At 35.4% G+C, this 19032-nt stretch overlaps 1 protein-coding gene across 1 annotated transcript in view; it reads right to left on the bottom strand.

Annotated features, from left to right (window-relative positions):
- The window catches only part of SYDE2 (synapse defective Rho GTPase homolog 2), a 46213-nt gene that overhangs the window by 7907 nt on the left and 19274 nt on the right, over positions 1-19032 (bottom strand). Inside the window, exons 4-5 of the mRNA XM_032424772.1 lie at positions 15241-15367; positions 2039-2220 (exon numbers count right to left, since the gene is read on the bottom strand). Of these exons, the coding sequence (XP_032280663.1) occupies positions 2039-2220; positions 15241-15367 (309 nt within the window). The remainder of the gene's footprint in view (positions 1-2038; positions 2221-15240; positions 15368-19032) is intronic.

Below are 19032 nucleotides of genomic sequence, written 5' to 3'. Positions count from 1 at the left end.
AGAAATGAATGATAAATAAAACTGTAATTCTAAAAATTAAAAAAAAAAACAAAATGACATATTTCTAGAGCCAAAAGTGACAACTGGATTCAGTGATCAGAAGGTCATTAGAAACCTTGGCAAAAACAAGTCCAGAGAGGCAGGGTGGGAAGCCAGATTACCATGTGTTGAGTAGTCAAGTGTGGTGAAGAAGAAGGACAGGCGAAATAAACATTCCTTCAATGTTTGGCTGTGAAAGAAAGGAATGAAGAGAGAAGGAAAGCCAGAGACTATAATTGATATTTTGAAATTAAAAAATCAAATATATGAATTATAAAAACAATGTAAGTAATAAGTATCTGTCCCTTTTCTCCATTCACTATGCATTTCCTAACATAAGTGGGACCCTACATTCATTGACATCTTAAGGCTAGTTTCAGCATATTGTGCTGTGAAAACACACACACACACACACCCCCACCTCCGATTAAATATTATAGGTTTAATCTCAATTGCGAGCCAAGAAATACAACTTAAAATTAAAAAATATTTTTTTGTCTACAAAGACGAGCTAAAAAATGTAATTGTTGTGCCCCTCTTGAAAAGTAACATGAAGATGTATTAAGAACCTTTAAATGTTCACATCATTTAAATCAACAATTCCACTCTGAGATTCTATTCTAAATACGTAATTCTAACTGAAAAGAAATCTCTGCATACAAATATATACAAATAGGTTCAAAACCTAAATATTATACAAAAGAGAATAGTGACAAATTATGTCAAGTTCACTCAACGGAATATTATGAAGCCTTTTAAAAAGAACGCCAATCGTATGAGCTTTAGGGCCTGAAAGGCCTAAATTCAGATAACAGACTACAACACTCATAAAAAGCTACATAATTTGGATAAGTGTTTAAATACCTGGATACTCATTTCTTCACTTATAAGTAAAATGACACAATTTTACCTTTAATCAAAGAAGGAATATCTCTATCCCTTCACCCCACCCTTCTGCTGCTGCCTACCTCTTTGTAGCTGTTCCCCTCTTCCCACCCAAAGGAGTAGTAATTGCTAATCTAATTGGAGTGAGCACAGGATGTTCAGAAGACTACAGTAAACTGGTGAATGAAGTTTTGGGGCTTAACATTTCTATATGTTTGGGCGCCTGGGTGGCTCAGTCGTTAAGCGTCTGCCTTTGGCTGAGGTCATGATCCCAGGGTCCCAGGTTCAAGCCCCAAGTTTGGCTCCCTGCTAAGCAGGGAGTCTGCTTCTCTCTCTCCCTCTGCCCCTCCCCCACTTGTGCTCTCTCCCTCTCTCTCTCTCTCAAATAAAATATTTTTTTAAAAATTTCTATATATGCCCTTTCTACCCTCACATGATAAAAAATACAGGTAAAGTCGGCCTCATCTGGACAAGCCCAGCCATATCACCCTTATTCTCCCTTTTGTCCTAAGGAACAACAGCTAAAGTTAGGCTAAGACTGTTCTGCAGACCCAGCTATCCTACTATCTGCTCTGCAGGCATGCCTGAAGGTACTGATCTCAAGATTTAGACTGTGAGGAGGCGGCAAATGGGAAGAGGCAAGAAGGAAAGAAATGGTGGTGGTGAGGGTTGCTTAAGTCTTGAGGCTAAGCCACACACACTGAAACAGTTACCATATTCTTTGAATACTAAAAGGAAATAAACTAATATGTTAATTGTTGCCTTTGGATATTGATAATTGCAATTTTCCATTCTTTTCTATATCTTCCCAATTTTTCTATAATAAACATGTATTATTTTAATAATAAGGTAATCATACTTTTTAAAAAATGTATGGGAGATACCTGTGCCTAAACTAAAATTATACACAGAAAAGATAAAACTGTTATCTAGATTTATTCTGTTTAAGAAGCAGTTTTTAAATGTATGTTGTTTAAGGAGACTTTAGTAAAGGCAGAGCTTAAAGTCGTAGTGCCACAAATACGAAATACCTGTAAAATTATTTGTAGCACTGGAGCTAAGTATATATTCATTAGCTGGCTTTTAGGGAAAAAGGTATACCACATATGTTTACCTTCTCAACATCAGGAAGACAATCAAGCAGGTCAACAGTGTCCTTAGAGTCACTTGGGTCATTCTCACATCCTCTTGATGACATTTTCAAAGGATTTTTTGCCATTGCGTCTAATACAGCCTCATAAAGCTGCTTTGTTATCAGGGGAGAAGGAAGTTCTCTTAGATAGTCCTTAAGAACGCCTTTAGAAAACAAAGACAGAGAGATAGCAGTTGGTCTTCAGAATAAAATTAAAAAACTGTGAATTTTTTTAAAGTATTGTTATAGCCAAACTTTAATATTCTGAAAATAATAAAAACAACAACAAAAACCTATTAGAACAAAACACTAGCATTTTGTAATCTTATAAATTGCCTCCGTAATTGACTTCTTGTTTTGAAAGCATGCTAAAAATGCACACACATAATTTCCAATGATCATACATATTAGGTTTGTTATTCATAAAGTAAGCAATTCATGGTACATATACTCTGTTGATTCTGGCCCTCCTTAAATACATGTGAAACAAAAGTTGAGAAAACAAGGCACACTAATATTAATTATAAATTATTCCAATTACATGAATCTTGATTTTCTAGACTTTTGAAAGTTAAAGAATACAATGGCCCATGTACAGCATGGTGACTATAATTAAAAATACTGTATTGTATATTTGGAAGTTGTTAAGAGAGCAGACCTTGTTTTGTCATTTGTTTATTTACTGATGAGAAACTGAGTATTCTTCCTTACATTGCTTTGTAGATTTTGGGTGTTGTATCCAAAGAGAAGGCTGGATTAAAATATCTGTTTGAATAAACTAGAATCGCATCTTCCTGCTATGCCATAAGATTTTTAAAAGTGGAGTACATCACAGTATTCCGAAGTATGAATGTTCCAGAATTTTATCTAGGCAGTCACTACAGATGGAATACTTGGGTTGTTTCTAATCTTTTGTTATTCTAAAACATGCTACAATGAATAGCCTTGCACATTATTACTTGTATGTATGCAGGTATGTCTATAGAATAAACTCCCAAAACAGGATCACTAAATCTAAAATGCATTTGTGATTTCGAAGGAAAAGGAGGGGTAAGGATGTTTCCTAGGTTTGGAGCTTGAGCATCTAGGTGGATAGCAGTGCTATACTTTTAAAAGGGGGGAATAGGGGATAGAAAGGAGTTTCATTTTGAATATATTCAGCATAAAGTATCTATGGGACATTCAAGGTTGCTGGATATAAATATCTGAGGCTCAGGAAAGAGATGGCTGGAGACCCTGATAATGATCAACTTAAAAATGCTTAAAGATGATAATAGAGCTTGGGAATAGCTGAGATGATCAGGGAGGCAGATGATGTGAGAAGGCCCTGAAGAACACCAGCTTTTAAGGGGTCATCAGGAAGAGGACTTTCCAAAGAGGACTAAAGAAGTATGGGTGGTAAGAAGAGGTGGGGATGGGCTAAGGGGAGACTGGCGAGTACACTGCCAAGGAAGTCAAGAAAAGAATGTTTCAAGAAAAGGTTTACAGTATCAACTGATAGCCAACAATAAGCAGGTTAGATAAGAACCATGTTAAGTACTATGGAGCACAGTGTTTCTCAAACTTGGCTGCACACTGAAATAACCTGTAGAACTTAAAAAAAAAAAAAAAATACATTCCAGAGCCCCATGCCAGCCCTACTAAATCATAATCCCCAGGGATCAGGGCTCATGTCCTTGTATTTTTAACAAATTCCTGTTGTGATTCTAAGGTTGCAGTTTTTGTAACTAGGTATAAGAAACATGAGATAATTTAAGACAAGGATCAAAAAATGTCCAGACAAAGAAGTCAGCAACCTTGGTAAGCACAGCTTCAGGGGAATAAAGGACACAGAAGTCAGGTTGCATTTGGTTAGGAAGTAAATGGATGTTAAAGAATTAGAGAAAGAGAAGAAAGATAGGCAATCTGCTTCAGAAATCTGGCTTTGAGAGAAGGTGATAACCATAGATGAGTGGGAAGGGGAGAAGCAGGATCAAAGTAGGGATTTTTTTTTTTTAAGATGAAAGAGACTTGAACATTTAAATGCTAATATAAAGAAGATATTAAAATGGTTTTCAAGGTCCAAGAGAGAGGAATAAGTTGAGCAAAATTCCCAAAAAGGAAAGAAGAAGAGACTCCTGAGAACACATGAGGGAATTAAAATTAGTCCAAAATGTGAGGAAGATAATTTCTATACTCTTACAGAAAAGGGAGTGGAAAAGTGGCAAGGATGTATGCCAAAGAAGGCATGTTGGCAGGCTGGGTCACACGTAGAGGAGGTTCCTTTCTGATGGCTTCTATTTCCTCCATGAAGTTAGGAGGCAGGGTCATCTGCTAAGAGTGACATGGGTAAAGTGAGATTTGAGGAGTGAGAAAATAGTAAACAGACACTCTGGAGAATGAGAGAAGGGGGGCTGGAGAGATAAGAACACATATTTATTAGCAGACACCACTGAAAGCCCAGTTAATTCTGAAGTCCATGAATTTATACTAGTATCAAGATATACCCTTGTGTGATTTTTTTCTAGTAGCAATCAGGAACTCAGATACAGGCTAGAAAAACAGACCAGTTGTTCCAGCCAACATGGAGTAATGCGGACAAGATTTAACTTCCTGCCTGAAACAACTGGCAACACCAGATAAAATATCTAGAAACAAAACAAAACAAAACTATGTTCAACACACTGGACATCAGGCAACGAAGGATATCCCTAAGGGATGGAAAACTAATGCAGTGTGCCCATAACTGCCTCAGCTTACTGCCTGAAAGCCTTTCTAGGTCACAGTGAGGAGGTGCAAATATAGGTAGCTAGTAAGTCTAGCTAAGTTGAGGAGAGGAAGCTAGAAGTCTAAGGAGAGCGAAGCAGCTAGAGCTTGAAGGACAGTATTAGAGAGTAGACAGCTGTCCAGAAAAAAGGCTGGATACTTCCAAACCCCCCTGAGTTTCTATCTGAGTACTGATCAGCATGTGCAGGTGAGGAAACTAACGAAAGCTGGAGAAAGAACTGCCCAAAAAGATTAGAGGGAACAATTTCAGGAGCTTACACTGGCAGGCAGTAAATCCTGTCCTAAGCAACCACAGTGGAAAAACTTCGTAACTCATGAGATTTGGGTACAGTACTGTTATAGGTTGAATTATGTCTCCCACAAAGAAAATATATTTAAATCTTAAATATATTTAAGTCTTAGTCCCCAGTACCTCAGAATGTGGTCTTGTTTGGATATTTACAGAGATAATTAAATTAAAATGAGGTCATTAGAGTGGGTCCTAATATAATATGACTGGTGTTCTTATAAAAGGAGAATTTGGACACAGGGATAGATATACATAGATGGAAGAGGATGTAAAGAACACCTTGTGAAGACAGAGGATTGCAGTGATGTATCTATAAAGTTAAGGAATGCCAAAGATTGCCAGCAAATCACCAAAAGCTATGATGAAGCAGGGAAGAATTTCTCTACAGGTTTCAGAGGGAGCAGGGCCCTGCTGACATCTTGATTTCAGACTTCCAGCCTCCAGAATCATGAGGCAATAAATTCCTGTTGTTTTAACCATCTAGCTTATGGAACTTTGTTATGGCAGCCATAGGAAACTAATACGAGTACACAGAAGGGTTTTGCTTCAGTAGTGGATCAAAGAAATAGAAGAAGAGACGCCTTGTTTAAAAGCTGCTCTCATTCTACTTACAAGCACAACTAAAAATAATCAAACTGTTCCCAAGTAACCTAACTGCATACCAGAACAAAGCCCAGAAGTGTCTAAAAGGATAAAAAAAAAAAAAATACCTAGCACCAAAGAAGATAAAATTCACAACATCTGACATCTAACAAAAAGTTACAATGTATATAAAGAAGCAGGCAAATAGGATCTATAATGAGGAGGAAAATCAATCGTGAACCAACCCATAAATGACATAGATGATAGGACATTGAAACAGTTATTATATGGTATTTCATATATTCATGAAGCTAGAAGAAAGACTGAACATGCTAGGTAGAGACACAGAAGGTATGAAAAAAAGGTCAAACTTCTAATAGTGAAAACTAAAATATCAGAGATTAAAAATACAATGGATGAAATTAATATTAGCAGAGAAGATTAATGACTTGAAGACACAGCAATAGAAATAATCTAAAATTAAACAAAGAGATTGAAAAAGACTGGAAAAAACGAACAGAATATAGGTGAGCTGTAAAACAAACACAAGTGACCTAATACATGTGTAACTGAAGTCTTTAAAGGAAAGGGGGAGGTAGAAGATGGGTGAGTCAAAACCACAATCATAGCTGAAGATTTCAACATGCCTCTCTTAACAAGAAGAAAGAATACACATAAAGACATGGAGGATTGAAACATTATTAATCAACCTGAGTGCATTGGTAATTATAGCATATTACATTCCAAAACACCAGAACACATTCTTCTCAAAGGTTCAAATGAAAACATTCACCACAGAAGAGCATGTCCTTGACGTTAAAGTAAGTTTAAGTAAATACAAAAAGATGGGGTACCTGGGTGGCTCAGTTGGTTAAGCGTCTGCCTTCGTCTTAGGTCATGATCCCAGGGTCCTGAGATTGAGCCCCACATTGGGCTCCCTGCTCAGCAGGGAGTCTGCTTATCCCTTTCCATCTGCCCCTCCCTGCCCTGTTCGTGCTCTCTCTCTCACTTGCTCACTCTCTCCCTCTCTCTCTCTCATAATAAATAAAATCTTAAAAAAAAAAAAAAGATTCAAGTCACACGAAGTATGTGCTATAATTATAATGGAATTAAATGAGAAATTAATAATTTTAAATATCTGGAAAATTCCCTAAATATTTTGACACAAACCAACATACTTCTAAATAACTCATGAATCAAACAAGAAAAAGGAAAATCAGAACGTGTTTGAATTAAGTGAAAATGAAAACACAACACATCAAAATTTGTGGGATGAGGTTAAAGCAGAGTTTAGAGGGAAATCTATAGGACTTAAGTGTCTACATTAGAAAAGAAGGAAGGTCCCAAATCAATGGCTTGGGTTTCTATCTTAAGAAAATAGAAAATAGAAAAAAAAAAAAAAAAAGGAGCAAATTATACTCAAAGTGAGTAAAAGAAAGGAAACTATAAAGATCAGAGTAGAAAGGCCAGTATTACCCTGATACCAAAACCAGATAAAGACATCACAAGAAAACTACAGACCAATATCTTTTAGGAATACAGACACAAAATTCCTCAACAAATGCTAGCACACTAAATCCAGCAATAGAAGAAGAAGGAGGAGGAGGAAGAGAAGAAACAACATCATGACTAAGTGGGATTAATCTCAGGAATGCAAGGGTTGGCTTAACATCTGAAAACCAATTAATGTAATATACTATATCAATAAAATAAAGAACATAAACCACATGATCATTTCAATAGACTCATAAAAGTCACTGCACACACTTTCATGATAAAAATACCAAACAAACTTGGAATAGGAAGGAACTTCCTCAACTTGCTAAAGGGAATCTATGAAAAATTCAGTTAACATCATAACTAATGGTCAAAACTAAATGCTTTTCTCCTAAAATCAAGAACAAGACAAGGATGTTCACTCTTGCCACTGCTGTTCAACATATATTGGAGGTTCTAGCCAGGGCAACTAGGCAAGAAAAAGAAATAAGAAGGATCCATCTTGGAAAGAGAGAAGTAAAAGTATCTCTATTTGAAGATGACATAATCTTATATATAGAAAATCCTAAGGAATCCACTAAAATAATAGAATAAATGAGTTTAGCAAAGTACAAGATCAATATGTAAGAATCAACTGTATTTCTATATAGTTCAATGGAAAGAGAATTGTTTTTTAACAAATAGATTCTGGATGGGTCATTTGCATAGTAAAATCACTTAGGACAAAGGCAGGACTTCAGTTGGAAATACAACCATTGGTGAGATATCACAGTGTTCACTGAATAAATGGGAATGCCCAAGAGTTCTGCAGATGTTAAATAGAAAAGATAGAGGTGGTGGTGCCATGAGCCTCAAGAGAGCTTGATTCCTCAGGAGAGCATAAGTTTCTACTCAACAGTGAAAAGATAATCTGGAAATAGCATTGGTAAACCAAGAGATTACTGACCAAACTTCTTCCTTGACATACATAAAGAAATACGATATATATAAAGAGCTTGGCATATCATAACAATCAATACATGTTAAATGTATACTGATGATAATAAAGCATTTTATACACAGTAGACATGAGAAATTCCCATTTCTTAAGTTATATCATGTGATTTTTTTTTTTTACTACCATCATTAGTTTTGCAGTCTAAACCTATCTACAATGAATAGCAACATTTGGTGTAAAGAGGACCACTGAGTTAGATTTAGAAAGTGAAAATGCAATTTCCTGTAGTTGCCAAATAAAGACACTACCAACCCTCTAGGGCATGATTAAAAAAAAAAAAAAGATTCCATATGTGTTCCTTAACAAAGCACGACTTGTTAGTTCTAACAAAATTTAATATGCCCTGGTAGTTTGAGACTTGCCCTATAAAGCAATTAAATTAAATTAAAACCTAAAAGATCTCCAGAAAAGATAACTTTATAGCTTAGTAAAATACTTATTTCAAATATCATTATCCTTTATATAATTAATATACTAAATAACAATTAATATAAATGGAATTTTATATTAATCCAAGTTCAAGATTACTTACTTCACTATAATTTGAGGGCAAATAAGGGAGAATTATTACTAACAAATACTAAGCACTTAAAGAATGCTCAATGTACATTATGTTCAATGAAGTGAAAGTTATAGCTCCTTTTCTATATGTAGACAAAGAGTTCATTGGAAAAATAATCAAAAGATTTCATAAAATGATACAGAGAAGAGGTATTTATACTATGTTGTGACATATACTATGTTAACTACCCATCAATCTAGACATTAGCTATATGACCTTATCCCAAAAACTTAGTGACAGACTGGAGTATCTTAAGCCATATTGCCTTCTTAACATCTTTCAAACACTCTGAGGACATAAAAACTTTAAGATAAGTTTGTGGTGACAATCTTTCCTGCCACAGGAACTACTAAAGGGAAACTTGGGAAAAACTTACATGGAGAAATTTATTTAGTGCAACACAGTAAATCTTTTATCATGTACTTGAAGAAAATGCAGGCAATTATAGGTAAATAAAGAACTGGTTCTGGCTACATCTCTTAAGCTACTCTGTAATAGATTACTGTGAAACCATATGCCTCTCACCTTCATTCAGGCACAAGGACCAACTACACAGGAAAATTCTACTCATCCCCAGAATAATAGGTATCATCACACTAAAAAAAAAAAAAAAGAGGCATTCTAATAACTAAAACTACTTCTACCTCTCAAAGACTGGTTTGTAGTATCTGTATTTTATTAATCTCACTTAGCAAAATCACTCTGTTCTCTCTACCTAGAACTCTGGCCCCAGACCTTCCAATGGTTAACTCTGTATTATACAGATCTTAGCTCAAAAGGCACTTCTCAGATGAACTTTCTTCCCTGACCCCCTAGCCACGGGATTCACCAAGCTGACTACTATTTTCAATCAGTATCCTTCCCAATGTCCTACTTATCACTCCTAAGTTACTATATCTCACTATTCATTTGATTGATTACTGATTCTCTCTTCCCTCACTAGAATACATACATAAGAACTAAGATACTGTTCATCTTGTTCACTTGTCCCTGGTGCCTAGAAGAATGCCTGGCATATAGTAAATGTTCAATAAATAGTAAATAAACCAATTAATTTCTAGATAGAGAAGGAAAAGTGACTAAGTGGATTCTGGTTATTCCTATGCATAGACTCCCCTTGTCCTCTGGGTTTCTTACTTTGATTTCTACAGCCACCATCACCCCAGTACCCCAGGAATGTACAGTGTTAAGTTTAAACCTCTGGTTTTGATTTGGAGAAAAATACCAAAACAAATAATATTTTATTTACCCTTTAGCACTGCAACACAAATGAACAATTTTTTAAGTTTTGTTTTTTGTTAAATACAAGGGAATAATAATTTAAAAAGTCACTATAGAATTACACATATTCACCTCAAAGAGTTAGTAGATCACCATCTCCATACCTTCCTTTTAGCCCTCCTAGCTACCTCTATGTCTGTAATGTGGGAGTGCTATTATAAAACTTAGTACATGGAAACTCATCCAACTAACTTGGAAGGAAGGGAAGGAGGGAGGGAGCGAGGGAAGGGAAAGATAGAAAGAAAGAGAGAGAAAAATGAAAATGATCATGTTCTAACTCTGCTGTTTCCAAATGACCCTCATTGCCAGGTCTGGGTTTCAGTCTGAGAGGGCATTCCAGCTATCTCTCACCATTCACCTGCCTGATGCTTTCCTCTTTAGCAAGTACTGCAAGTCATGTGGCTTGCCATCTCCAAGTTTTTGCTAATAGATTGCTCTCCCTTGCTGGCTAAGTCCAGTTCACCTTTTAAGTTAGCTGAGGAGTCACCTTTCCCACCAAGTTCTCCCTAATTTTCCCACAATTTAAGTTAGGTGTTCCTCCTCATATATTATAATCAGCTGTCTCTTATCTGTCTTCCCCCTTAGACTAGTATTCTTGAGGGCAGAGATTATCTCTTACACATTGTTGTATTCCAAATGCCTTAGCAAAGTGTCTAGTGTATAGTAAGCATTCAGTATATGATGGTTAGATGAATGGATACCATTTTTCTACTAGCAACTGCAGGACTATGAAGATTAATATACTAAATAACCTCATTCTTCAAGTGAGACACTGTCCCCTGGGAAGGTGCCCTTATCCTCTATCAGCACCTACTATAACAAAAAATTAACTCACCAGAACCAGAATACTGAAAATACAACTACAGGACCATGAGAATCATTCCTTCTCAGGTGAAACTTCTATAGATAATAAAGATACATTAGAGTAGATAGATTGAACATAGAATCACTGACATTTCCGGAAGTTAATTCTATAAATTAATTTTTTAAATTTTATTTTATCATGTTATGTTAATCACCATACATTACATCATTAGTTTTTGACGTAGTGTTCCACGATTCATTGTTTGCGTATAACACCCAATGCTCCATTCAATACGTGCCCTCTTTAATACCCATCACCAGGTTAACCCATCCCCCCACCCCCTCCCCTCTAGAACCCTGTTTGTTTCTCAGAGTCCATAGTCTCTCATGGTTCGTCTCCCCCTCCGATTTCCCCCCCTTCATTTTTCCCTTCCTAATATCTTTTTTTTTTTTTTTAACATATAATGTATTGTTTCAGAGGTACAGGTCTGTGATTCAACAGTCTTACACAATTCACAGCGCTCACCTTAGCACATACCATCCCCAATGTCCATCACCCAACCACCCCATCCCTCCCACCCCCGACCACTGCAGCAACCCTCAGTTTGTTTCCTGAGGTTAAGAATTCCTCATAATTAATTTTTTAAGTCCATTAACCTACCCCACCCTACCTCACCTACTCTTTCTGAACTTCCTGCTTGCTTTGGTCACACTCCGCAGATGTTACTCAGATCAAATGGCTTTCACTGCCTCAGTATATTTCAATTGCTACATCTATAACCATTCCTCAGTGTTTTGCATTCCTTAGTGTTTATACAGTTTAGATGTCTATGTTCAATCCAGGTAAGGAAAAACAGAAATAATTTGAAAGTTAATGTGCCAGAGATCAGAGAACATACAATACATATGGTAGGGAAAATGTATATTTAATATGCATAAATGAAGAAAATTATTAATGTTTTAAAGATAGTTTTGGGTTTATTTCTGACCAAGTTTTCTTTTGAGGGAAAATAAAAGAATGAATAATTTAAAAAGAATTAAAATCAGAAAAAGTCATGGTCAAATATACGTTTAAGTACTGAACTTAGATGGTTTAATAATGAAATATGAAGTCTATTTTACATAAGGCAGACACATTCAAATTGAATTTTCCTCTGCAGGAGGCTTGTTCTTTTCTAATAATCACTAAATGATAAATATTTTTACTTTTCTCATTTCTTCTTGTTCCTTTGATAAATAAGCTCCATAAACAACTATGAATAGATTTCGTACCTTAAATTTTGCACTTCATTAAAAAATCTGGTTTGTCTGGAGCACTTCATTCTGTGTTCCAGACAAACCAACTACTAAGAACACATTAAACTGTGAGTAAACTCTATTCACTTTATTAATAGCTCATTTTTTAGAACTACTGAACTGTTAATTATATTTCAAAGTATACTTAGAAATGTGAGTTCACATGGAACAAACACATGAGGCAACATCATTACTGGCCAATCCCCCAAATCAATAATATCCTTTCTTTTGAGACATAATGAGGCCTTGCGTATAATTTATTGTAATTTCAATGACATTTCTCAATTTTAAATCATTTCACTTGTTCTTTATCAAGAAAGAAAATAGTTCTAGATTCTTTTAAAAACAACTTTCCTGGGGCGCCTGGGCGGCATAGTTGGTTAAGCATCAGACTCTTGGTTTTGGCTCAGGTAGTGATCTTGGAGTCCTGGGACTGAGCCCTGCATCAGGATCCATGCCCAGTGTGGAGTTGGCTTGGGATTCTCTCTCCCCTTTCTCACTTCCTCTTCACCCCATCTGCACTCTCTCTCTCTAAAATAAATAAACAAATCTTAAACAAAAACAAAACAAGAAAAAAAAACCCCAGCTTTCCTGAAATGGAAGAGTATGAAGAATAGAGCCAAAAAATACCCAATTCATAAATTATGGAAACTCTCAATTTTATTTTTTTAAGATTTTATTTATTTATTTAATTGACAGAGAGAGAGAGAGACAGCGAGAGAGGGAACACAAGCAGGGGGAGTGGGAGAGGGAGAAGCAGGCTCCCCGCTGAGCAGGGAGCCCGATGCAGGGCTCGATCCCAGGACCCTGAGATCATGAGCTGAGCTGAAGGCAGTCACTTAACCAACTGAGCCACCCAGGCGCCCCTGGAAACTCTCAATTTTAGAAAAGAATGCTATAAATTTAATATTCATTCAATGACCTATTATTCATATCATCTGCATATGCTACAAATTTCTAAGGATCTTGTCATAGCAAATAATCAAATTAAACCACATCATTCATCTTTTTAATTTGTACATATTTGACACGATTTTTATTTTTATTTCTTATTTTACTTTTATTTCTAAGATAATGTCCCACCAAGGTAAAATCTCATTTCATTTGGTTATAGAGTGTAATTTCCTGGGAATTGCTATTTATAAAATTTCCTTTTCATGAATTCATAAAATGGGTCCTTTGCTGATTTTAATTACATATTATTAAGGGGAAAATTCTACTTTTTTTGTAGATATGATCATTTTTTTTTCATAGAAAGGATAAACTTTCTTCCTTTACAAAAATAAAAGTATCCAATATTTCTGATTTGCTAAAATTTATAAGAAAGAAAAAGGGCCTTGGTTTGTTGTCTCTTTTAAAATGGTTGGGATCAAAGTTTTGATGATCTAAGAGTAAATATTAAATACTATGAAAATATAGTCATTCAGAGTTCAGAGATTGAGAACCTCAGCTATATGAAAAGCCTCAATCCTAAAAGTAAGTTTTAAAGGATTCCAACCAACAAAAATCTCTTTAATATGTGCAAGGTGAACCTTCCTCAAATTCTCTCCTAGGCAATTATTTGCATGTAAAATAAAAAATCAAATTAGAGAGATAAATAAATAATATTACAGCATAAAAAAAATGGTAGTTAACAGTAGAGAGAACTAATAAAATAACACAGAAGATCTGGAGATACATACCAAAGCATTTATAGGTGAATGGATATGATATCCAAGATATACTTCAAAATAATCCATGTCTAGGGGAGAATCAAATGAAGGGTATAAAAGAGACAGGTTTGGTCATGTGTTGATTATGGAAGCCGGGTGATGGATAAAGAGGGTTTATCATAGTATTCTCTCTACTTTTGTATATGCTTCAAAACCTTGCTAATAAAAAGTAAAACAACAACAAAAACAAACACAGAATTATAAGCCAACAGTCCCTGAAGATATCCATTAGTTATGAACAATCTTATAATGGCCAAATTCAAAGGCCTTATTTCTGTTCTCATCTTCTATGATCCCTCCATCAAATGACACTGCCTCACACCTTTCCTTAAACTCTGTTGTCTTTTGTTTCCCAAACTTTCTGACTCCTTTCCTCTCAACCTTTTTAGCTGGATCTTTCTTTGCATGCCTCCAAAGTTTGGAGATCCTCAAAGCCCTTGTCTTTTCAAACTTTATGGACAATCGCAAGGCATTAATTACAACTACATGTCAATGACCCTCACATTGCCATTTTCCACCCCCATGTCTCAGGAGTATTAGTGCTATACACTGGATTATATTCACCACTTGGTAAATTTTACTACATCCTCTCCTTAGCTGTACTTTCTACTTTGCCTGATATACTTACATAGATCTCCAACTAGTACCTCAAATTCAATATATGTTTGAAAAGAAACCCAATTCATAATCTTTCTTTACATTTCTCCACCAAAAGCAGTAGCTCTCCTCTCAGCTTTTTAGCTTCTCCAAATGGTACCCAATCAACCAGGTGTCTAAGTCATGCTTATCTGGGCCCTCTCTTTCTTCATATCCTTTCAGTTCTATTCCTTCCTGTTGTTACTGCTACGAGACTCCTTCAGCTGGGACTACTGCCAAGCCTTCCTAACAGGTTTTCTGTCTTCTGATTTCTTCTAATTCCAATCCATCACACAGAGTTGCCAGATTAGAAGATTATCTCTAAAGATTTCACTCCCCTGCTCAAAAATCTTTGATGGGTCCCCTCTGCCTACTAAATAAATCTGAATTCTCTACCCAGATAGTCAATGCCCTTTACATGACCTAAGCTCCAATCAAACTGAACTCTAATGGTGTTTTATTTATCCCTCTACGAAGAAAATGTACTCTGCTACATTTCCCTTCTGCTACCTAGTATAGCTAATTTAATGTAGGTCTTACTCCCACCCCTAACCCCCCCAATATTTGTTGGCTGTTTGAGGGCAGGGACCATATCTTGGTACCTCCCCACAGAAAATAACACAGTAATGTTTGTGAAGGAAGGAAAACAAGACTTCAGAATAAAACCCAATTCAATTTGGGCTACAAAATAGTATTTCAATTCCTTTTCCTACAGATGTAGTCTTTCCAGAATGTGTACATAGAATAAAAAATATTTATTACCTGTTATTACATTTATATCTGGGTACTGGTTTTCACACAGACCAACAGCTTTGCTATCTCTCTCAAAAGCCTCTCGAAGTTCTTTCTTGACTGCTGCCGAACCACATAATCGGTACAGGCCTACCACCTAGAAATAAAATTATGGCCATATTATGGTAAATTTGATAAAGAGAAAATATAATAGCACAAAATGTATAAGTCACATGAAATTGGTAATCAAATATGTTCTGATGACATTTAATTAAAAATACCTCAAACAGCTTTTGAAATCTCACCATAGACTATATTCATCAGTCTTCAGGAATAAAAACATTCTATTCTTTCTTTTAAATTCAAACAATATTCTATGATTTCTGTAGTGCTATCTATCTTATCTTAAGATACCAGCCCTTCACTTTGGTTTTATATGGTCAACCACTATGCCCAAGATTGTGCCCTTTCACATCTTTTGCTCTAAACTGAAGAAATGCAGCATAGTGGTTAAATAAGGGTTTTAGATTCCAAAAGCCCCACTCTATTACTCCTTGCTTAGTGAATTTGGGCAAGTTATTTACTCTCTTTAAATCTCAGTTTATTTTTCCATAAAAAAAGTATATAGTTGAAATAAGATTCCAGTATACTATTTGTGTTATCTTTTTAGGAAAAAAAAAAGATTCTAGGGAAGAAATAAAAGCAAACCTGGAATTTTTTTAACTTACTAAATTAATTGATTATTAAGTGATAAAGAAATTCAATTAAAATAATATATTAAAGGTAAAATAAAACCTTTAGTTCAAAATATATATAAGATGCACAGATACCACCCTCCTTCCCCTCAACTTACACTAAAAAGATTTATATTTTAAACATTGTTAGTTCATACAGGAGATAAAATTTAAGTCTTAGGAAGCTCATTATAAATTCACTGAGAGGAAATCAACATGATATCTATAAAAGGAAAACATGTCTGATTAAGCAATCAGTTTTTTTAGAAAAAAATAAACCTTCAAGAAAACCAAAAAAAATAAGTTATTGTTAACTGTACTTCCACATCAAACATGATTTAGGAAGTTGAATTACCTTGAATTGAAGAAAGTTGTAAAGAAATTATTTCAAGACAGAAATAAAGTAAAAACAAACAATGAATATCCCCAAGGATTTGAACTAGGAATCACTTTAAAATCTTATAAACTAGGAGGAGTACACAAATGAAATTTCCAGGTGTACTTAATGACACAAACCTCTCCAAGTCATTAAATAACTGATAGAATATAGAATAGAATATAGAAGGTGGGTCTTGATATAGGAAAGTGTTACTAATAGATACAGAGAAATGTTATGCAAAATATTAGAGATGATAAGCACTAAATATTAATTGGAAGATAGTAAGAAACCTACAACAATTTCTTTTTTTTTTTTTTTTTAGATTTACTTATTTAAGAGAGAGTGCGTGCATGTGAGCAAGGCAAGGGGCAGAGGGAGGGAGAAGGAGAGAAGCAGACTCCCTGCTGAGTGCAGAGCCCAACGTGAAGCTTGATCTCATGACCCTTGAGATTATGACCTGAGCCTAAATCAAAGGTCAGACGCTTAACTGACTGGGCCACCCAGGCACCCCAGGAACCTGCAACTATTTTTAAGAGAAGGTAATGCAAGGATCAACATAATATGGGAAATTAAGGAATGTACTGAGAAGGAAATTTCCTACTCTTATCCACATTCATAGTGCATTCACATTGAGAATAGCATGTCCTATGCTCGTCACATCTCACAAGACATAGGAGACCCATAGATGATCCAGAAAATAAAGCTAAAATATTAAAATGCTATCACATTAGAAGAAACTAACTCGAGTAGACCCTTCTGGTGTAGGCACATTTAAGTGTCACAAAATTCCCTCATAAAGATGTATCCCCTTCAACTTGAGAAGGAGATGAACCTAGAATAAATTAAAGAAAGCAATACTTCAGTAGTAAGTAATAAATTAATGGACCATGCTATCCCAAAAGGTGAATAAAGGAAGACAGAGATCTAATATAGATATTTCAAGGAAAGGACACTTTAGGATATTATCCCTATCTTCAGAGGCTGACTTCTTGAATCAAACACTTGAAGTACATGCTTGATGCCTCTATCAGAGACAAAATCTGTACTGGATTAACCATGAGTATGATTTCCACCATAATTTTTCCCATTGGAAGCAGGGGATAGGTGGTAGTAGCCTTCAAAGCATTTGGAAGATGCGACAAACTACTTTTGTATGACTGTTAAAACCTCATGTTCACAGTAACAAAAACAAGAATAATTACTGACTAAAAAGGTAAACAAAATCCAAGTAGTGTACAAGTCTGTAAAATACAGACACAATAAGCTTCTTTCTCTGGGGGGTGGGGGGGAGGGAAAAGGCAAAAGAAACAAAACCAAAAAAGGTGTTTAAAAACTGCAGTTCCAAATGTACTACTGTAAATTTTACTTTTTAGTTCACAGGAAATAATTCTTTTTTTTTAAATACACCATTTTTTTAAGAGTTTATCTGAGAGAGAGAGAGAGAGCAGAAGCAGGGGGAGGTAGAGGGAGAGGGCGAAGCAGACTCTCCACTGAGCAGGGAGCCAGATGCAGGACTGGATCCCAAGACCCTGGAATCATGACCTGAGCTGAAGGAAGATGCTTAATCAACTGAGACACCCAGGCGCCCCATCACAGGAAATAATTCTTTATTAAAATAACTATTTCTAAACTTTAAGTATAGAAATAAAAAGCATTGCTAAAAATGTTTTCTTAGTATTTAAAAAAGTTACATCTTATATATACATTCTTTATAAAATATTTCAGAAAAGAGACTGTAAAAGTACAGTGCTATTTGAGTTACTTATTTTAATATTCAATTGTAAAAGTTTCTGTTTAATAATTAGCTTTACAGTCTGCCTAATCTCTGACCTCTCTACATGTTGCCAAAAAAAAAGGGGGTGGGGGGACAGAGAACCTTAAGAAAAAGTAACCGGACCAAGAGTTACATTGGAAACTAAAGGCTTCAATCTCATATAGACAACATAAAGTCAATCTGAATAATACATCTGAGGTTTCAAAAGTTCAGATGTCCCTCCTACCTCTCACCTTCAGAGAGCTACTTCATCTATTTTTATAGATATCAGCAAATAAGACCCACAGAGATTAAGTGACTAGCCCAACATCACACAGCTAATTAATAATGGAGGAGAAACCAGTACCTGTTTCCTGCATCTTTAATACAAAACCCCACTAACTTACTTAACACCGTTTCCATAGTTTCCTCATCAGGTCCAAGGTGAGTTATTTTAAAATATTTTCTATATACAAAGAAATCATAGTTCAGACTTGGTGATATTTACCCCTGGTGTTTTTAATCAATGTCATAAATTCTAATAGCACCAAAGCAGAAATACCTCAGAAATACTGATGTTAGGCTTAATTTTTAAATTTAAACAATTACTTGTACCTCAGAATAATATCCTCAGTGATACGCTGTTTCTCATTGTCATAGCCCACATGTATTAAAGAAAATAAAGAAAGATAAGGTCTAATAAACTGGTTAATATTACATATCTGATCACATACAAGACCACGGTTTTTGTTTGTTTTAATGGGCTGCTTTTACCTTCTTATTTATTTATTTAACCTTCTTATTTGAAAGGAAAAGAGAATGAGAAATGTTATTAGTAGGACCTCTCTTCATCCTCCATGCTATCCCAAAGTTCAGAGACAAATAAGCTTATGCTTCCTGAAGAGTGGGAAGAGGGAGAGTATGGAATAAGGGCAGGGAGTTAGTTTTAGGAGTAA

This window comes from Phoca vitulina, unplaced genomic scaffold (assembly GCF_004348235.1).
Source record: "Phoca vitulina isolate PV1807 unplaced genomic scaffold, GSC_HSeal_1.0 scaffold2, whole genome shotgun sequence".
Lineage (NCBI taxonomy): Eukaryota > Metazoa > Chordata > Mammalia > Carnivora > Phocidae > Phoca > Phoca vitulina.
This window is presented reverse-complemented; position numbering and strand designations above follow the sequence as displayed.